This window comes from Phoxinus phoxinus (genome assembly GCF_949152265.1).
Source record: "Phoxinus phoxinus genome assembly, chromosome: 16".
Taxonomy (NCBI): domain Eukaryota; kingdom Metazoa; phylum Chordata; class Actinopteri; order Cypriniformes; family Leuciscidae; genus Phoxinus; species Phoxinus phoxinus.
The window spans coordinates 14,025,556-14,048,348 of record NC_136891.1 but is presented as its reverse complement, the minus strand read 5'-3'; the positions used below and the strand labels follow the sequence as shown (position 1 = coordinate 14,048,348).

The following is a 22,793-nucleotide window of genomic DNA, read 5'->3' as shown; positions in this document are numbered from 1 at the left end:
CGCGGCGGCGGCACATCATGCCCTTGTATAGATGAGTTAACATTTGCGTTGGTATAACGCTGCGCCAGTGCATAGACATAAACACGTAAATTGGTGTCCGTTTATTCACTAGTTCTCGGTCCCCTTTACTGAAGGGAAAAGGGAGGTTTGCTCGTGTGTTTTACATATTGTATTCATCATGCGTCACATTTTGAGGACGAGTTATGTTGTACTCATGCTGCAATCACAGCTAATGTTTTTACATACCAACAACCAGAAACATGCATTTTTGAAAGGGAATGTAACGACGGTAGGAACGACGTCCACATCGCGATTTGCGCATTGTAGTTTTAAACACGTCCTATCGTCATTAACTCAAACCGGCGGGTTGATCTGAGAACAATACAGTTCCCAGAAGGCCATCCGCGACAATAAATTGCGTCACCGACCATGTGACCATTAAGCGGAGCCGACCAAAATCCCAAACAAGGAAATGGTGGGGTAATAAAACGATCGGATCATTTAATTAATGCATGTAATAATTAATATTTTATTTTATTGTAAATTAAGAAATATTTATGGGTTAAAATGGACTACGACTTCAAAACGAAGCTCGCCGCCGAGAGGGAGAGAGTGGAAGATCTGTTTGAATATGAAGGTTGTAAAGTGGGTCGCGGCACATACGGGCATGTTTATAAAGCGAAGCGTAAAGACGGGTAAGAGACACGCGATTGATCGACGCGTTTCACTCACTGCACGTGCTTCTGCTGTCACTGTGTGTGTGTGTGTTTCTCTTGTGTATAGGGGAAATTACACCGTAATCTCTACCCTGTGTGTGTGTGATTGTTTTTGTTTTCATGGACGCACTTCAACGATCCACCCCCCAAACCAACGTGATATGTGTTTCACGTGTTTATATCCAAATGCGCAGTAGTTCATGCGTTCATATTTTCACAAGTGCAGTTTTTCGTTTGTGCAGGAGTTTATATGCACAGGAATCCAGATGTGCAGGAGTTCACATGATCATTTGTGCAGTTCTGAATTCGCCTTGATTTGAGCAGAAGACGTCCTCACTTTCCCAAAAGCAGGAGTTCGCGTGTTTGATTAAATTTGTGTTTATATAGTGTGCAGAAGTTCTAACGTGCTACAGTTTATACAGTGCATTTTCGCGGGAGTTCAAATGTTTCACCAGTATATGTGTTCATTCGTGTGTTGTTCAGTTGTGCAGAAGTCACATGACGAGTTACTGGACTCATAGCGGATTCAGCAAGTTCCACCCAGAACCAATAACCGGTGATAATGCCAGTTGGAAATGGTGTTATTGTGACATGTGAAAATATTACTCGAGTGACAGCGAGGTGGCCTCGGGTTTTTGGGAAGGCCCTGCAGTGGCTCATGTTCTCCTCCAACTGCACAAACTGCAACATGGAAAACGACTTCCTGGTGGTGCAGCTTAAAGTCCCCATGAAATCAAAATTTTAGTTTTTTGGCTTTTAGTATTCCTCAAGGTCATCTGTAAGATATGTGCTTCAAAACAATGACAACATTCGCATTTAGAAGAAATAAGCATTCAAAGCGTACAGTCCATCACTTCCGCCAATATGGATCAGGGATTTTGATGACATCACTCTACACTTCAGTTTATCATCAGATTTCCTGTCCAATCAAAAGCTCGCTTGAATCTGAAGCACCGCCCCCAAATAGTCGCTGATGCTGTGACTGAAATCGGTCACTTTTTTACACATTTACTATTTTCTAAATAGTAATTGGCAGATAGTGCACATATAGTGGATAGGGAACAATTCAGACTGTAAATATGCTTCCCATCGGGGCGAACAAAGTCTGGTTTCATGTTAGTGTCACACGAACCTCCGCAGCTCCAGTCCAGGGACATGGATATGCCATATGGTGGAGCGATATGGTGGAGATTAGGAATAGAAATGGTTAGAGATTAAGAGGAAACTGTGGCTTTATCACAAGCTCAACGACTCTGAACTGTGATGTAAACTAAACTAAACACTATTGGCTATTTAAAAAGGGGAGGAGCTGTTTAATATGTCCCACCCCGTCTTCAGAGGAAATTACGTCACCACAGTGAATAATGCTGCGCATTTCAAGGCACTTCAGCGGGCCTTTAGCTTTTATTGACTCCGAACAATCACACCGTTATGTTGTATAAAAGAATATGTGATATGAATCAACCAAAATGTGATATAAAAAGACTGATTTTGGCAGAGTTTAATGACTGATATATATTATTTGTTAATCATAACAAACATAACATCTAAATGTGAAGGCAGCAATATTTTCAAATGCATGCATTCACTTCATCGCCAAGAATGTGGTCACGCTAATTGCCTTTGTTTACTATTCGAGAGGAGGTGTTTGACATCTTGAACACACCTGATGTGTTTATATGTGCGGGTGTTATCTGTATTTCTGTCTGTCTGCATCTCTCTTGTCACGGTGGAACTGCTGTTCAAGAAAGTGAACAAAATATTGATTTGAGTTCTAGAAAGTTTAAATTGAATGATAAATTTAATGATACTTACACCATCCATTTTACAAAATAAAATTGGTAAAACCACCTACGGAAGAATCTTAATATATAAATCAATCAGTTTATCTTTACTACTTGATCAGATCAATGGATAAAAGTAGTGTATCTGAGACAGTGGGTTTCTTTACTGATGCTCATTTGACACCATGACTGAATAATAGCTCTATTTTTCCACATCAACTACACAAAAAAATCTTTGATTTTTCTCACACAAGTCAAGTTAAATATAGCGCTTTATACAATACAAATTGTTTCAAAGCAGCTTTACGGTGATAAACAGGAAATAACAGAATCAATTCAATTCTGCTATAAAGCAGCTCTAAAAAAGACAATAGTGTCATAGTTCAGCTGGAAGTCTGTACAGTGATGATTCAGCGCCATTCAAGATCTGTAAATCAATCAATTATGAAATGAGTTCATTCAGATATGAAAAGCTGTACAGAAGACTCTTGATACAGAATAATGTATCATTATTCACTTTGTGTCATTTCTGATTTAGTTAAATTCAAGCAAGAAGTTACTTAGCATAGCTATTTCTCAATGAGTGAAGCAACCCTATTGACTTCATTCATGTATCCACCCACAACCTCTTCTTCACCACAATGCTAACGACAAAACTTCAACATTAGAGAAACTCTCTTAAATGTCAAGCATAACTGAACATTAAACATCAGCAGGTCGTTCCCTTCACTCAAAAACACACAATCACACCTGAGGGGCCGGCCCGGTTGCATAAACTGCTAGTCATTATTTTTCTTTAACTTTTTTAAGTCAGTTACATAGAAATGTACATTGGTTGAATTTGATACCCAAAAGTAAGACTGATTACTCTTAACTAACTGCTAGTTGTTCGTAGTTCTTAAGACATAGTCTTACCATAATGGCTATGTTTAACTGACTCTGATCTGGCCCTAATCTGGCTCCGATGCTCTGATCTGTCCCTAATCTGGTTCTGATGCTCTGATCTGGCACTGATGCTCTGATCTGGCTCTGATCTGGCTCTGATCTGGTTCTGATCTGGTTCTGATCTGACATTGATGCTCTGATCTGGCTCTGATCTGTCCCTAATCTGGCACTGATGCTCTGATCTGGCTCTGATCTGTCCCTAATCTGGCACTGATGCTCTGATCTGGTCCTAATCTGGCTCTGATGCTCTGATCAGGCCCTAATCTAGCTCTGATCTGGCCCTAATCTGGCACTGATGCTCTGATCTGGTTCTGATCTGGTCCTAATCTTGCACTGATGCTCTGATCTGGTCCTAATCTGGCTCTGATCTGTCCCTAATCTGGCACTGATGCTCTGATCTGGTTCTGATCTGGTCCTAATCTGGCTCTGATCTGGCCCTAATCTTGCTCTGATCTGGCCCTAATCTGGCTCTGATGCTCTGATCTGGCCCTAATCTGGCTGTGTTTCTCTGATCTGGTTCTGATCTGGCACTGATGCACTGATCTGGTTCTGATCTGGCCCTAATCTAGCTCTGATCTGGCCCTAATCTGGCACTGATGCTCAGATCTGGCTCTGATCTGGCCCTAATCTGGCTTTTAAGTCAGTTACATAGAAATGTACATTGGTTGAATTTGATACCCAAAAGTAAGACTGATTACTCTTAACTAACTGCTAGTTGTTCGTAGTTCTTAAGACATAGTCTTACCATAATGGCTATGTTTAACTGACTCTGATCTGGCCCTAATCTGGCTCCGATGCTCTGATCTGTCCCTAATCTGGTTCTGATGCTCTGATCTGGCACTGATGCTCTGATCTGGCTCTGATCTGGCTCTGATCTGGTTCTGATCTGGTTCTGATCTGACATTGATGCTCTGATCTGGCTCTGATCTGTCCCTAATCTGGCACTGATGCTCTGATCTGGCTCTGATCTGTCCCTAATCTGGCACTGATGCTCTGATCTGGTCCTAATCTGGCTCTGATGCTCTGATCAGGCCCTAATCTAGCTCTGATCTGGCCCTAATCTGGCACTGATGCTCTGATCTGGTTCTGATCTGGTCCTAATCTTGCACTGATGCTCTGATCTGGTCCTAATCTGGCTCTGATCTGTCCCTAATCTGGCACTGATGCTCTGATCTGGTTCTGATCTGGTCCTAATCTGGCTCTGATCTGGCCCTAATCTTGCTCTGATCTGGCCCTAATCTGGCTCTGATGCTCTGATCTGGCCCTAATCTGGCTGTGTTTCTCTGATCTGGTTCTGATCTGGCACTGATGCACTGATCTGGTTCTGATCTGGCCCTAATCTAGCTCTGATCTGGCCCTAATCTGGCACTGATGCTCAGATCTGGCTCTGATCTGGCCCTAATCTGGCTCTGATGCTCTGATCTGGCCCTAATATGGCTCTGATGCTCTGATCTGGCCCTAATATGGCTCTGATGCTCTGATCTGCTACTGATGCTCTGATCTGGCTCTGATCTGATCTGGCCCTAATCTGGCTCTGATGCTCTGATCTGCTACTGATGCTCTGATCTGGCTCTGATCTGATCTGGCCCTAATATGGCTCTGATGCTCTGATCTGGCTATGCAAGGTACGCTGGCTAGGGACTAAAAATCCCTCTACTGCCTGGTTCAGTTAATGCAACTAAAATGATTCATGTAGTCCCATCACCAATTTAGTAAACTTCAATTTTACATAATTTCGTAGATTAATGAAATTAAACTGTGGCAAACATGTTCAGCAATTGTGTGGGTTGTTTTTAGCTTATTTTAATTCAATAAATTGAACAAGTTTTGCCGCCGTGGCAGACAACCTTGGCATTACATTATGTGGTTTAAAAACAACGCACTCTTCTGAAGTCACGCATTAAATTATATCACGAGGAGGAACAACGCAAAATATGTTGGTTTCTAATTGGCTGTTTGTCTTGATCTTGATCTTGATCGTGATATAATCCTTCTTCACACACGTCAGGTTTCCAGGGCTGGAGATTTATTTAATATGCGGGTAGCTCTCCAAATGGTCATGTGCAAAGTTACATTGCGATATGTGACCTGCAGGAGGGGAAAATAACATGATACAAAAGAGTACAAAAGATTTAAAAACTACCAGCATACACATTTGGTACTGACACACACAAGTCTAATGAGCTGATGAGTGGAATGTGATTGATTACACATATACATGTGCAGTGTTGCATCAGCATTTATTTGATGGTGAACAGTGATTGTTTTCTTTGTAATTGGTCTGATTGTAGGATGACTGTGATCTATTTCTATGATTTCTGAAGGTGTGGTCAAAAATGTCGTGGTGACGTATGAAGCTCAGTTCACTTCACTCATTCAAAGCAAGCAGCTCTGTTGGTGCGTGGTTGTCAAATCTGCATGGCGAAATGTTTTCATCTTTACATGAAATTCTTGGCGTTTGGATATCTTTTGAATTAACTGGATTTTGTCTGCTAAAATGCAGAACAACTTTAAATGTGACCACTCCTTAAAGGACAAGTTCGGTATTTTACACTTAAAGCCCTGTTTACAGACCGTATCTGATGAAATAGAACGGTTAAGATTAAAATTTGGATACATGCTCCTGTCCCGAGAATTTTAGGTTTAGTTAGCTTTTGTGGACCTATTTTGCCAAACGCGTCACACCCAGATTCTTCCGTTGAGAGCTTGAATAATAGACACCAGTTGGTGGCGATAATGCACCTTTGCCAATTGCAAGCAAACCGCTGGCATTTCATTGAATACACAGAAGAAGCAGAAGAAGAAGCGGCGGAGGAATATCGTACCTCACACAGCACATTCAATACAAGTCAATGGAGTTGGACAAACACTACGATAAAACCTGTTGGAAAGCATCTTTTTCAGCGATTTTTTTTGGGATCATATCAGTGAACACCCCTGACCACTCGGTGAGTTTCACGTCTTTGTAAACGAAAGTTTAATATGTTTTAGGAAGGAATCTGCCAGTGCACATAGACAACCATTGTGGGGGTGGGGGGGGGGGAAAGCTAAATAAACCTAAAATTCTCGGGACAGGAGCATGTGTCCAAAGTTTAATCTTAACCGTTATATTTTATCAGATACGATCTGTAAACAGGGCTTTAAGTGTAAAATACCGAACTCAGAAATTACACAATTCACTTTCACTATTATTAGAGACATTACAAAAGCACTGCATTTGAGTCAGCATTGCACTTCTGAATGTTATATTTGCATGACGCACTCTTGCACATTTGAAGCGTCACATTCCCCTTGACACTCTGCACTCGAACAAACACACAGGATGCCACCCATCACTGGATACTGAGGGGAAAAGGCTGTTTAAAAATGTATCAATTTAAAGAACTCACAGCACCTAAAATAAACACACACATACAGTCGCCCAGGTAGGATTTGGGCACTTCAGCCACACTGGAAAATTACAAACCATCAAACCTATTGTTTATAAGAATGCTACATGTAAAATATTTGCTGCATAAAATGATACAACTATAGTGTTGAAAATGAAAACAAAAAAGAGACGTTTTGTGGTTGTGAAATGTTAGCGGGAAATGTCAGAAGTTAATGTGATGAACTACACTTGTGTGAAATTTAGGGAGACTTGTTCCGTTGGTTGAAAATCATTGCAAAAGTAGCCTACCAGTTTAGCAAAAAAGCAATCATGGGAATTATACAAGAAACTGCAACAAAGTTTTACTTCAGATAAAAGTTCACAGATCATTTGTTCATCATTCGCTAACTTTAAGAAGTTCACTACAGCTGGGATCTGTACCGTGATGATAGTTGAACAAACTTAGTCTTGAGTTGACAAACTAACCCATCCAATCAGGCTTTGCTGGTACCATGATGCTAATCATCAACTTTCTCTGTCAACTCAGGCTTTGGTTTGGAGCTCATGAATAACTGTGCAGCGCATCGCATGACAACCCATCACATGCCTTGATAAACGGAGAAAGTGTGATTCACTCTTCGCAAGAGAGTTAGCCAATCACATGCCTTGGAGCATAAGTTACTATGGCGATGAACACCACTTAAACTCGAGCCACTGACTTTCATGGTGTCTAAAACCCAAGGTTTGGGTATAACCATACCTGGCTAGCCACCTAATCCGGCTTCATTGTATAAAACCCTTGATACAGAAACTGGTTGTTTCTCTGCTTAAACGGTGCATAGAAGTTATGTGAAAGATGGCAGACTAAATACCAAAATATTTGAATTGTCTAATGATCTTCTGATAGCCATTGTCAAGTTACAATGGTTTATCTAAATTTTGAGAAGTGTATCTTTTGTTTTATGAGTTAAAACCAAATAAGTATGTTTTTTGTTTGTAAAATAATTTGCTTTGCCAAAAACATAATATCTGTATTTAAAATATAGGCTATATATCCTTAGTTTGATTTATGGTTTCTTATTCTTTCAAATTTCAAATTCTTATTTCACGATATGAGAAATTATCGTGATATAGTAGGTTTGTGTTATTTTATCTAATTCCTTAGATATTAGTTATTAAAAATAAGAAAAAATAAGTGAATTACAAACAATAAGACAAATATAATATAACAGAAATATTAAGTTTTTCAGGTGCAATAGGTTAATTTAACATGTAGTTTACATTTATTCATTTAGCAGACGCTTTTATCCAAAGCGACTTACAAATGAGAAACAATAGAAGCAATTAAACTAGCAGTAGGAAAACAGTATGTAGGCCTAAGTGCTATGACCCTTCACAGTACAATCCAACGCATTTTTATTTTATTTTTTAGAATAGATAAGAAAGTGTTAGTAGTACTGGATCAAGTGCTCAAGTGCTGCCGAAAAAGATACGTCTTCAGCAGTTTCTTAAAGATGGCTACAGACTCAGCAGCTCTGGCTGAGTTAGGCAGATCATTCCACCAGCAGGGAACAGTCATGGTAAAGGTCAGAGAAAGAGATTTCGTGCCTCTTTGAGATGGCACCACCAGACGCCGCTCACTTGCAGAGCGCAAGTTTCTGGATGGCACATAAGTCTAAAGTAATGAGTTCAGGTACAGGGGAGCAGTGCCAGTGGTTGTTCTGTAGGCAAACGTCAGTGACTTGAATTTTATGCAAGCGGCAACCGGCAACCAGTGCAATTTCGTGAGGAGAGGAGTGACGTGTGCTCTCTTCGGCTCGTTGAAGACCACTCTAGCTGCAGCATTCTGGATCAGTTGCAAAGGTTTGACAGTGCAAGCTGGGACACCAGCCAGGAGAGCATTACAATAGTCCAGTCTGGATAGAACAAGCGCCTGAACAAGGAGTTGTGTAGCATGCTCTGATAGGAAGGGCCTGATCCTTCTGATGTTGTACAAGGCAAATCTGCATGACCGGGCAGTGCTAGCGATGTGGTCTGTGAAATTCAATTGGTCATCAATTACAACTCCAAGGTTCCTGGCTGATCTTGATGGAGTTATGGATGACGAGCCTAGCTGGATGGTGAAGTTGTGATTAAGTGCTGGGTTAGCCGGGATTACAAGTAGCTCTGTCTTTGCAAGGTTTAGTTGAAGGTGGTGGTCCTTCATCCAGCCAGAAATGTCTGTCAGGCAGGCTGAGATGCGAGTGGCTACCATCGGATCATCCGGGAGGAATGAGAGGTAGAGTTGTGTGTCATCAGCGTAGCAGTGGTAGGAAAAGCCATGTTTCTGAATCACAGATCCTAGTGATGTCATGTAGATTGAGAAGAGAAGTGGTCCAAGCACTGAGCCCTGAGGCACACCAGTGGCTAGATGTTGGGTCTTAGACACCTCACCCCTCCACAACACCCTAAAGGACCTACCCGAGAGATAAGACTTGGACCACTGGAGTGCAGTTCCCGAGATCCCCTTCATCTTTAGGATTGACAGGAGGATCTGGTGGTTAACTGTGTCAAAGGCAGCAGACAGATCCAGCAGGATGAGAACTGAGGACTTGGAAGCTGCCCATGCCAATCTCAGAGCTTCAATTACTGAGAGCAGAGCAGTCTCAGTTGAGTGTCTGCTTTTGAAGCCAGACTGATTGTTGTCCAAGAGGTTGTTCTGCGTAAGAAAGGAGGAGATCTGGTTGAAAACAACTCGTTCAAGTGTTTTTGCAACGAATGGAAGAAGGGATACCGGTCTGTAATTCTCTAGATGTGCTGGATTTAGAGTGGGTTTCTTAAGCAGTGGGGTTACCCGAGCCTGCTTGAATGCTGTGGGAAATGTACCAGTGTGAAGAGATGTGTTTATGATGTGTGTGAGTGTGGGTATAACAGAGGAAGAAATAGCTTGAAGTAGGTTAGTGGGAATAGGATCAAGCGGACAGGTAGTAGGGCGATTGGAAAGGAGGAGTTTGGAGTCTTTGGTCTCTGAAAGCAAGGAGAAAGAGGGTAGAATGTGTGTGTTAGCTGGTAAAATGTGTGTGTTAATTTGTGGATTAGTAAATTGGCCGCTGATGGTGGTAGTTTTGTTTATGAAGAATGTGGCAAAATCATCAGCTGTTTGGGTTGATGAAAGAGGAGGAGGAGGAGGGTTAAGAAGGGAGGAGAAGGTTTTGAAAAGCATGCGAGAGTCAGAAGAATTGTTAATTTTGTTGTGATAGTAAGTCATTTTAGCAGTAGATATGTTAGCAGAGAAGGAAGAGAGGAGGGATTGATAAAGACCAAGGTCAGTATGATCTTTGGATTTGCGCCACTCCCTCTCTGCACCCCTGAGTTTAGCACGATGTTCACGGAGAACATCAGATAACCAGGGGGCAGAGGGAGTGGCGCGGGCTGGCCTGGAGGAAAGGGGGCAGAAGTTGTCCAAGCAGGATGTTAGAGTGGAGAAAAGAGTATTAGTTGCACTGTTAGTATCTAGTGCTGAGAGCTGGTCTGGTGGAGGAAGTGTTGATGAGATCAAAGAGGATAGACGAGAGGGTGAGAGTGAGCATAGGTTCCGCCGAAAGGTGACCTGTGGAGGAGTGTGTCTTGTGTTCTGAGGCAGGTTGAGGTTGAGAGTGAGGAGGAAGTGATCTGAGGTGTGCAGTGAAGTGACACGAGTATGGTCAGTGGAGCAGTAGCGTGTGTAAATAAGGTCCAGTTTGTTACCCGATTTGTGAGTAGCCGCAGTCGATACTCGTTTGAGATCGAATGAGGCAAGCAGAGTGTGGAAATCAGCAGCTTGAGGTTTTTCAAGGTGGATGTTGAAGTCTCTAAGAACTATGAGAGGAGTGCCATCCTCTGGGAAGGATGAGAGTAGCACATCAAGCTCCTCTAAGAAACTGCCAAGCTGACCTGGGGGACGATATATAACTGCACAATGAATTTTAATAGGACTAGTGATGGTAATAGAATGTGATTCAAATGAGTTGTTGTTACACCGAGGTGGTAAATTATAAAATTTCCAATCGTTTGAGATGAGCAGACCGGTACCTCCACCCCTTCCAGTCAGACGAGGGGTGTGTGAGAAAGTGAAGTTAGTGGAGAGCGCAGCTGGTGTGGCAGTGTCCTCTGGTCTGATCCAGGTCTCAGTCAGGGCCAGAAGGCTGAGACCTGAATGACTAGAAATAGATGTAATGAAATCAGCTTTGTTAACTGCGGACTGGCAATTCCAGAGACCAATAGGAAAAGAGAAGATAGTACTAGAAGACATGGGAAGGGTACGCAGGTTGTTAGGATTGTGCCGCCTCCGACGTGTGACATTGGATTTACGAATGTTAGTAATAGTAGGGATTATAAAACACATGGTGTAAGAGCTCACAAACAGAAAGATCAGTTGACAGGTGAGTAGAAAAGAGAGGAAATGACAATAAGATAAAACAGAGATAGAAATTAATACTCAAGTGCCTTGTCGGTGTCCTTGCTCGGTGGAGTCACACAGGTAGAGTCGTTGGTCTTTACACTCTTCGGTCTTCACACGATGAGGGCTTCACACCACAGCTGCTGGGACTGCTGCCGCGGTGCACTAACAGATTGATGTGCTCTCCTGCTGTTCGATTGCCTCTTAGATTGATGTGCTCTCCTGCTGTTCGATTGCCTAATTCTAATTTACTAATTTACTAATTCTAGTTAGAATTAGTAAATAAATGTAATAATCAAATGTAAAACGTTGCATAATCTGCTCTGTTTGAATTAAATATAAATAGATGCTTATTAAAGCAAAAAAAAAAGAAAAAGTTATTCAGTCAAGAGATGTGCCCAAGTTATTTTTTCTTTTGTTTGATTCACATTAATGGCACAGAGCAGCATCAGGTTTATTAGGCTGCTGTCACTTTATGTCACAAATCGCTCAGCTACGCCTCCCTCTGGTTTCATCCGCTCCCTCTCTCCGGAATTCTAGGACTGCAATTCCCTTCTCTCCCCCCGGTCATTATCTATTCCCAGCCCTGCCTAGTTTGTCTTATCATCCTCATCACCGTCACCTGTGGATTATTATCTTCCCTTTATCTGGACTGTCTCCCCATGGTTACTTTGCGAAGTCTTGTTTTGCCCTGCTGACATTTCCGAGCGTTATTCCCTGCCTGTTTATTATCTGTGTCTTTGATCCCCGCCTGGACTCTGTTCTATGAACCGTTGCTGCCTGCCTCGACCTTCGCCTGTGTTTCGTTACGAGTTCTGGATTATCCCTTTAACTGTGTCTGCACCAGTACATGTCTGCTTCTCTCTGCTTTATAACTTGTGTGAATAAAATACTGCAAATGGATCTTCAAGCCTCTGACTCACCCTTACACTTTAAGACCAAACGCACGGATCCATCATACTGATACACATCCGGTTTACTTTCACTTGAGACATAACCGCCTATGTTTACAGGAATACTCCACACGATGGGCATTTTGACATAATTGCGTGTATATTCGACCATTCAAGTGCAATAAGACGTATGCTGAGAGAATCATATTTATGTGCGCGCACTTTGGCAGTGTGCCAGTCAGCACGAGGTCTTTTCAGGATATATTACACTTATATCTCTTTTTAACATCAAGCACCTCCCGCTCTATTTATACTCATTCATGCATTTCAACACTCTAAAGTGTCAATAGTGCTATATATTTACATACCGCAATATACACCATATAGCAAAATCTCTAACCATAGACATTTTATTTTTTTTACCATGGTAACAATATTGCCAATGTATTTAGATGAATTGCAATTTTATACAAATATTTTTATTGCAGTAAGTAAATTAACTTTTCATATAGTTGCACATATTGCTTATTATTTAACACAGTATTTATTTGTTATAAATTAGTAACTTAAATGCTATTAGCTAACGTGTTAATACTTGATATTGGCTATTGTTAGTACTTCATTACTACTTTTAATTCAATATAATTTAATAATTAAATGAGAAATATATTGTTTTATACGTCAGTATTATTTAATTAAATATTTTAATGAAATACAATAAATAATAGTTCATTAGAGTTTATAAATTGTTTAATGTTCTGACACAAGTGTTGTAATGGTGTTTTTACTGTATGAGCTTAGATGTCTTTCCTCACCTTTAGTAATGCTGTGTTTGTGTTTTTACAGGAAGGATGAGAAGGAGTATGCACTGAAACAGATAGAAGGCACTGGTATTTCCATGTCTGCCTGCAGGGAAATTGCTGTAAGTTATTTCTTAACTGTTTTACCCCGTACAATACATTTTTTAATCACCTCTCAGTTTGTTAAAACAAACTAAAAATGTGTCTACAATAATATGTTTATAGGAACCCAGCAAGTGTGCAGCACTGTGAATCTATGTTTAAAATGCAGCTTTGACAAGTTTCGAAAATACCATAATTCTTAAATATTAGGCTATTATATTAGCTTGTTTCCTTTAATCAACACAATTGTATGACCAGCTTAAAAAAAGTAAAGCCTTTTATTTTTGCTAGGTACCTGTGAAAATAACCTTTGGAGGTTTAGTTTTGTCTAGGGCATTTGTGTAAACTTCTGATCTTTCCCCCACTGTAAAAATCCCAAATCCTGGTTGTTAGGCACTATTCTTTGTAAAGCTGATTTGCAATATGTGTTGTGAAAAGCAATATAGAAATGAAGTTGAGTTAAAATATCGGCTTTTGCAGATAGTAGTTCACTTCACCTTTAAACTTTGAAGGTTTGCTGTTAGTGCACAAAGCCACATTTTCTCTGGACTGCATCAGCACAGGCTGTTTTGTCTTATTCTAAAGACATAATTACAAAATTGTTTGTACTGTCATATTACTAACACAAGGTCAAAACTGTGCTGTCATGTTTTTCCATTTGAAAAAACACTTCCGACCTCAGTGTGCAGGGTTGCCATCTCTCACGCATTTGGCGTGAGACACACACTTTCAGGCTCGGTCTGCAATAAATAAAATACTGCAATTTTTTTCTGGTATTATTGTTTAGTTAGGCATAGGGATGGGTATCGCTAAGGTTTTAACGGTATGCTACCGATACTGCTTATCGATCCGGTACTTGTAACAGTATTCTTATTGTTCTTCTTTTTTAATTTTTTAATTTAAGAAAATAATTAACATGGCTTTATATTTTGAAATGTAAAATAAATATGTATAGCAAAATAAAAAAGTCATGCTTTCACAAAACAAATAAAACATCTATTTGTTATGCAGCAGTGTGCATGCTTTTTTGTGTGGTTTATAAAATAGGACACGATAAGCAAAAACAAAGTACAAACACATGGTCAAACAAAACAAAATAAAATAAGAATAGAATAAAACAAAGATACAAATGATATACACAGTACTTTAATTTCCGGAAGGTCTACCAACATTACTGTTCAGGTAAGTAATATGGCCTAAAAAGAAAGTAATCAAATGTAAAATAACACTGCATAATTTATCATAGATAGATTAATGCTTATTAAAGCTGAGTGATTTTCTCTTTGCCTTTTGTTGTTTGATTCGCATTAATGTCACAATCGTCCGCAGGTTTATTAGGCTGCTGCCCCTTTAAGACCAAGTGCAGATCTACAGGTATTAGGCTAATATACTGTCTATGGTAATAGGCTACTGATGCACCATATATTCCCCCAACCAAAGAGTGGTGTGCAGGCATGACATCACTTTGTAGGCCGAAACGCTGAGGCGAGTTGCATTTTAGCACTTCCGGTTCCATCGTCCCGAAGTCAATGTTTTTTTGGAATGGGTTTTGTTTAAATGGCTGAAATAAGGTCTGTGGTGAACACAGGCTCAAGACACTTTCACGTTTTATTCTACATAAAACACATCAATATTACCAATATTGAAAAAGACGGTTGCTCTAAATGGGACTGTCGAGGAGATAAAACATCATCACGCTGAACATGTAAACTCGTCCGTCTTTACAGCCTCGATATGCTTATAACTGCTCTTACAAACTATTCTAACTCCAACGTTTCTGGGAACATGACTGAAAGAGTTGTCGGAAGCTTAGTGAGCTTATAGATGGTTGAAATCGTGAGGCCGTGGTGTAGTTTATAGCTTTAGCTTTTTTTCTTCTGGCGACTGCATTTAGGCTTCAAAATTCATACAAGTTTTATTCATCCATGATAATGATCTTGATGGACAAATCAAGTATCATAAACTTTTGTTGATCACAGAGCTTGTATTTAGCGATAATCCAAAAAACTATGGGAAAATCCTATTGGGTTTTTCTCACACCCGCATCACTATTTACGTCCATTTAAGACACAAACTGTGTTTAAGTGAATCTCCAAGCCGGTCATTTTGACAAATGTTTGTGTATATTTAATCGTTTAGACGCACACATCATTGGAAGCCAAAATCGAAATATAAAATGTTATTAATATCAGAGAACTAAAGTGTATCCATACGTTTGAATTAGTGCTGTCAATTGATTAAAGGGCACCTATTATGGAATTTTGCAATTTACCTTTCATGTAGTGTGTAACATAGATCTAAGTGAACAAAAACATCCTGCAAAGTTTGAAATATGAAAGTGCACCGTATATAAAGTTATTGTCTTTCAAAAGTAAGAGTCGACTCGGAGTCATTTTTATAAATCGTTAGAAGACCGAAGCTTTTTCTCTGACTAGATGACGTCAACTTGTCAAGTTATTTGAATACGATACGCCCACTTATTGTGCTCCAAGCCCAGGGAAAAAACATCATGGCGACGAGACGCTGTGTTCTGAAGTGCGACTCAAGTGAAGTCAGCATTTGAAGACTAAGTGGCTACAATTCATACAACTATACCACAGAAGTATAGTCCGAGCCTTGTGCTTTGTTCGCGCCATTTTGAAGACGATTGCTTAACTTAAATGCAATCAAACTTGGATTCGCGAGCCGGCTGATATTGAAGAAAGGTTCATTTCTAAGTGTATTTGCATCAGCTTCCTCCTCCGTATCACAACCTGTAAGTGTTATTAATAATTGTTGCTTTTATGTTTTATGTATCATGCTTAATAATTATTTTGTTTGTTGTGTAAGCACCGTTTAGCTTCTAGGTCTTCAATGACAATTGTATTGAGATATGTGAAGTGTTTGTCGTTGTTTTCGGAGTTGTCTTATAGAATAGAGTAATACCTCGTAGTAACATAACTGCATTTTTTTTTTTTTTTTTTTTTTTTTGTAAAAACGTTAGGCCTATGTTTATGCATCGGGCTAACGCAAACAAAGACTGATTGTGCTTTTACAATATGAACTCTGGGCTATGCTCGCTAACATACCATTAAATTCTTTATCTTATTTTTTTACTACAAACTACAAAGCATGACTATAATCATTATTATAACACGATTTAATTGATAAAAGCATCATTGTACTCCGTGTTAAACAATAAGTATTATCTCTGTAAACACTGCTGGGTCATCTGACCAATCGCAGATTAGCGTCGCGCAAAGGAGGGGTTTGGAAAATGAGTTGTTGAACGAATCATTTGGGAGTCGGTGAGCAAATCAGGTACAAATAAATGCATATTATACGACAACAAAAGTGTTTTTTGTCATTGCATGCATGTAAAACTGTTGTTGGGGACTCCCAAGACAACATTAGGAACATTTTAAATGTCATAATAGGTGCCCTTCAACATTTTTTACTAGATTATCACACATTTTTTCTGTGATTAATTGCGATTAATCGCAATTAAAAACACTTATTTTTTTTAAATATATTTTATAATGTAATAATTTCACAGTTAATTTCCAAATTGATGTAAAGACAACATAAAGACAGTATATTTCAAATACTTGTTTAATGGCATCTTTTTATGAATGAAGGTTAGTGTCACAGATATACTATAGCTACTGATGTCTCAAAATGACCCCCCCCCCCCCATTTTAAACTTTAACTATAGCCATTCAACATTACAGTGTAATTGAAAGCTATAAATGTTTTTAGATTTATTAGGCTTCACAAATATAACAACTTTTAATTTAAGTGAACTTCATACAATCCTCACATAAACCCATAATAAATGTCATATTAACCTTTGCCCTTCCTAGGAAATATACAGAAATTGAGTAAATTTATCAAGCAGTCTGCACTGCATAAATTATAAATTAAATATAGAATAATCCTTATTAAAGCTACAAAAGTTATTTAGTGAAGAGCAGTGAGTAATTTTCTCTATTCCCTTTGCTCTTTGATTAACTTTCCTGACAGACAGAATTAGTGGCTGCTGTCACTTTAAGAGCAGCCGCTGCTGCGCATCTCATACGCGTCTCGTTCTCTCACAACTCTTGTTCAATGTTTTTTTTATTTTTTTTTATGACTTTATTTAACTAATTTAAGACTGCTCTTTTGAGGATAATCATTAATAATCATACACAAATTAAGATTTTCACGAATCAAGATATTAAGAACTCACTCAGAGGCCCACACAGAAGAGCTTTTTTTGCACACAAAAAGTATTCTTGTCGCTTGATAAACTTGAGGTTGAGCCACTGTAGTCACTTGGACTATGTTAACAATATCTTTGCTAACTTTCTGGCCCGGCAAGTTTCAATTACAATAGAAGCCTATGTAGGAGTGAGCCAGCTCTCAGATTTAATAAAAAATATCTTAATTTGTGTTTCGAAGATGAACGAAAGTTTTACGGGTCTGGAACAACGTGAGGGAGAGTAAATACTGACAGAATTCGTTTTTGGGTGAACTAACCCTTTAATTGCATTAAATATTTTGAATGCGTTAAACTGGAAAAAATTAATTGCATGCCTTAACGCTGACAGCCCTAGTTTGAATGTTTAGTTTTGTCCTCCATGGTCACTCGTTTAGCAGCAGCTGTCGATAAAGACTATTATTCCTAAATAGCAGAAGAATTAACCAAGAGTAAGTATACTGCAGTAAAGTCTGCCCATGCTTCTGCTCTGCTGCAGATCCTCCTGAAGAACAAGTTCAGTCTGATCTTATTGATTTATGCTGCACATTTCAGGGTGGATTGTTTTGTGAATTTGTCACAATGTAATGCAGCTTTACAAAGAGGTTGTTATGGATTAAAGGATGCGGTGCTGTGCTTATGCAAACACCTCTAATATATGGCCCATAAATATTATTGGACTGCGATAAATGCTTTGTATAACCCTACACACATATGCTTTCTTAGTGAATCCTTGGAAAGTGCTTGGTATTTTCTCCCCACGTGTGATCCGTTCTCTAGATTGTGGGTACGTGACGTCAGTGCCACTCATAGCCTTTCTCTTGGTCTCAGTTATTTTTCTCTGAAAATACTGAATTGTGATCATATGGCTTTTAAGGTGTGGGCATATTTGAACAAATACAGGTTCATCAGCCTTCTGTTGAACAGCCACAGATGTTTAACAGACTAAATGCAAACACACTGACATCCTCTGTATGGGTGATTTCTTCATTCACAGGAACTTTTTGTTGCCTGAACGTTTGAAAATGGAAACATTCACAATACTGTATGGTTTGTCTCTGATATAGTGTATCATATGTTCTGGATTAAGGATGGTCATGGCCTTCAAGTGCTGGAGGGTTCATGGGAGTTTGCCCAACCAATCCACATGTGCTTTGTGGATTTGGAGAAGGCATTCGACTGTGTCCCTCGTGGCGGCCTGTGAAGGGGTGCTCCGGGAGTATGGGGTCCGACTCCGGGGTCCTTTGCCCGGGGTCCGGGTTTGGGAACAACACGATTTCGTCTCTGCTTTTTGCAGATGATGTTGTCGTGTTGGCCCCTTCAGACCAGGAACTTCAGCATGTACTAGGACGGTCGGTTTGCAGCCGAGTGTGAAGCGGCTGGGATGAGAATCAGCACCTCCAAATCCGAGGCCATGGTCCTCAGTCGGAAAAAGGTGGCTTGCCTACTTCAGGTTGGTGGAGAGTTTCTGCCTCAAGTGGAGGAGTTTAAGTATCTTGGGGTTTTGTTCACGAGTGAGGGAAGGATGAAACGGGAGATTGACAGACGGATCAGTGCAGCTTCTGCAGTAATGCGGTCGGTGTACCGGTCTGTCGTGGTGAAGATTTAACGGTCAATCTACGTTCCTACTCTCACCTATGGTCATGAGCTTTGGGTCATGACCGAAAGGACAAGATCCCAGATACAGGCTGCCGAAATGAGCTTTCTCCGCAGGGTGGCTGGGCGATCCCTCAGAGATTGGGTGAGAAGCTCGGTCACTCGGGACGAGCTCAGACATCGAGAAGGGCCAGCTGAGGTGGCTCGGGCATCTGTTCTGGATGCCTCCTGGACGCCTTCCCAGGAAGAGACTATGTCTCCCGGCTGGCCGGGGAACACCTCGGTGTACCCCCGGAACAGCTAGAGGAAGTGGCTAGGGAGAGGGAAGTCTGGGCATCTCTGCTTAGACTGCTGCCCCCGCGACCCGGCCCCGGATAAGCGGAAGAAGATGGATGGATGGATGGATGGATGGATGGATGGATGGATGGCCTTTAAGGTTTTACACTTTTTATGGTGACTGCAAAGCAGTAGCGAACAATGAATCTCGAACCTTGAACCTAAAATCAGCCTAGCTTAACGTGTCCTCTTCTATAATACTTAATAAAATATAGTTACATTTAACAAGAAATGCCACAAGCAAACATCAAAGTGAGCGCGAGTTATCACCGGAATTAAAACGAAAAGTAATAAAATGCAAATCATTGTCATTAAATAAAAGATTATATCATCACACAATCGGTGAATCATTTCAGCGGAATATGGTGATGGCCACAAAACCAACTAAATTTAATGACAGCGCTCAGACCACACACTTCCACATATGTTGACTGTACACAGCAGCCGGTACACACAGCATGTATGACTGGCACAGCAGCTGATTAAATGCGTGTAACAGACCGTATTAAACTTGTGATTTGGGAAAAAAGTAACTGTAGCCACATTGGACTAGCGGTTTGGAAAATGGATGGATGATTCAGCTGCATCTTCTGATCAGACTCAGGAATTCATTCAGCGTGACGTCACGGTTGCATTATGGGTATTCTCAAGCCGTGGAGTGTACAACGGTTGCACACTTCTTATTGCGGTGCATTATGGGATTAAATAAGTGTACTCAATAGCGTCCACTATGGTTTAGGACACAAATGGCTGTCGGACACAAAAATGGCTGTCCCCTTAAATAGTGCCTTATTTTAGGGTATGGGGCCGATCTTGGACACAGCACATGTTTTTTTAAGCCCTCAGTTTTCCTTGTAAAAGGTTAGCTTAATATGTGTAGTGTTTCATGTTCTTGGTGTTCATTATAAGTATCTTTCATTGTTCATTCTGCATCATGCATCCTCTTTGTAGATTATACTACATGCAATTTTTGCCCAAAGCCTTTTTGTTGTTGTTATATAATCTCTATGCAATCATTTTAAATTCAATCCAAAGTTTTTTCTTAGCATTTATTTGGTCACACTTTAGATTATGGTCACTAACAAACTATTAACTATGACTTCTGCCGCAATAAACTCCTAAGTACTGCGCATTAATAGTTAGTAAGGCAGTTGTTACGTTTAGGTATTGGGTAGGATTAGGATTGCAGATTAAGGCATTACTATCTGCTTTGTAAGTACAAATAAACAGCATATATCCTAGTAATATGCATGCTTATAAGCAACTTTAATAGTGAGTATTGGACCCTAAACTAAAGTGTTAACCATTTTTTTCTTGCAACCTGTTTATTATTTAAAATTTGTATGATTTATTACTGAAATGTTCAATGCTAACTGCATTTGTTGGGGTGGAACTAATGTATCACAGTTTAATACGGCTATATCTTCAATCACAGATTTTTACATTATCTGAAGAAAATGCGAAGTGTTACTAGGTCAGTCTTAGGGGTTTGGTGTCCAATTTTCAGAGTTAGCTGTGCAATTGCTAGAGGGTGTTATAGATGGTTAATTTATGGCCCAAATGGCACACTGTAAAACCCAACAAGTTAAGCTAACTCATTTCATTTGAAGAAACCGATTGCCTCAATTAATTTAAGTTTATAAAAAACAATAGTTATGAGTACTCTGAACTTATTTTAATCGAGTTCACTAAAACAATAATATTTCTTAATACACAATTACATTTTACACTGCATTTAATATTGTATATTAAAAGTTCACTAAAAGTAGATATTGCAGTCAAGAAATTAAGTGATTAATTAATGGATGATTGAGCATTAGTGATGAACACCTGCTGTTAACAAGCAGAATCACTGAAGGAAAGAGGAACACAAGAACTACAACTGACTTCAGCCACAGTCTTAAATGAAATCAACTGAAGATAAAAGAGGACATTACATCTCTGAAGATCTCAGAAGAGGAGGATTGAACAACTCCACAAACAGCATTACCAGCTTCACTTAACCAGTTTGACTTTTATCATGCATCTACAGAAGTTGTTATTGTGAATAAACAGAGGTTTAGATGAAGATGATTTATGGAGTTTCGTTTAAAGACACCATGGTAGTGGCCAGTGTTTGCTTTAGTTGGGCTATTGACCCTTGACTTTATAACACCAGTTTTTCCTCTGGCTGCTATAACTGAGTGTTTATATAACACATTTGTTATGGCACAAAAGCCAAAAGAAAATTTGAGCATGTGATTGTGAATTATGAAATGACGAACCATCATTTGGTGTCTTGATTCTCTGATCTTTTCTAGAGAATAATCTCTGATTAAACGGGTGATATATAACTTGTATTATTCATTATAAAAGGACTGTGATCCTGCTGTAAGGCCCATTGTTGTTACAATCAGATTTTAAAAACCTCTATATTATCATGCTGACTTACACAGACATCAATAATCAGTATATGAATCTCAACAATGGTGACCATTAAAAAAACGATTCATGCTGCAATGCATTTTTTTGTTTCAGTCCTTCAAGTCACTTCAAGTTTCGGTATTATTTGAGTGCAGTGAACTCAATTTAATTGAGTAAATATTACTGTTAGGTTTTACAGTAGAAGCACAAATGGCATAGATGTTTAATAATTAAGTCCTTAGCAATAGTAGTATATTAAACATGCCAAACCAACATGCCATTTCTAAACCTCATACAAAGAAAACTTTACAAACAAACTAAAAAAGTTTTTATTCACTTTACTAAAGTACCTAAACACAGAATGGATTCAGTAGCAGGCCAATCTGCCCAGGTCTTTCCTGAGATTGAACACGACTGCATAACAACATTGTTGTTGGGTTTAAATGTCATGGGTGTAGAGGTCTCTGAAGGCCACATTATGAGTCATGCCACTGAGCATTGTTGTTGCTTTGATTGCACTCCATTTGTATATTAAGTCATTTTTAATTTTTGTTTAAATCGGAGCGATTCTTTGTCTAGTGTGTTGCTGACATACAATGTTACCATCAAACTAATAAGATAATTATTCTCTCTCTCTCTCTCTCTCTCTCTCTCTCTCTCTCTCTCTCTCTCTCTCTCTCTCTCTCTCTCTCTCTCTCTCATTTTCCGACCTCTTTTTTTTTACATTGTTGGAAAGGCGTTATTTGTACTTTGGCTCATTGATTTAAGGTCTTTTTTTATAGCTAAATATTTAATGCTGTTGATTATTTTTCTAGTTTCATTAGTTCCATTTAGTGTTAAAAAAAACCCTCTAAATAAATTAAACCATATAGCTATCAGATGATATTGTTTATATTTAAAAAGACAAATGCCCCCTTAAGTAGCTCCCATGTAAAAAATAAAAAATAAAAAATTGGTGTTGTAGTTGTGCCAATAAATGTTTGGAAGTTAGCCTTGATGTTAAAGGTTTAGCAGTTGGTTGTTATTCTGTTATGTTCAGTTTTGGTCTTGTTTGCTTTGTTTCTAATTCCTGCCTGCCTGAGTTGTCATTAGTCTCTGCTGTTTACTAATTAGTTCCCTTTGTTTGTTTCACATATTTAAGCCTTGAGTTCTCCTCAGTTCTTTATCTGTTCTTGTTTGTGTCTAGTTGGCTGTTTCTCTGTTCTCCTGAGCATT

At 39.4% G+C, this 22,793-nt stretch overlaps 1 protein-coding gene across 5 annotated transcripts in view; it reads left to right on the top strand.

Annotated features, from left to right (window-relative positions):
• The first annotated feature begins 410 nt into the window (after positions 1-410).
• cdk19 (cyclin dependent kinase 19) overlaps positions 411-22,793 on the top strand; it is a 72,393-nt gene continuing 50,010 nt past the window's right edge. For 2 of the 5 annotated variants that reach the window (XM_079639060.1, XM_079639064.1), the window contains exons 1-2: positions 418-695; positions 12,972-13,047. In XM_079639060.1, coding sequence (XP_079495186.1) covers positions 568-695; positions 12,972-13,047 — 204 coding nt within the window. In that variant the 5' untranslated portion in view covers positions 418-567. Of the gene's footprint in view, positions 696-12,971; positions 13,048-22,793 lie in introns of all 5 variants that reach the window. The other 3 variants (XM_079639062.1, XM_079639061.1, XM_079639063.1) reach the window with 3 other exon arrangements.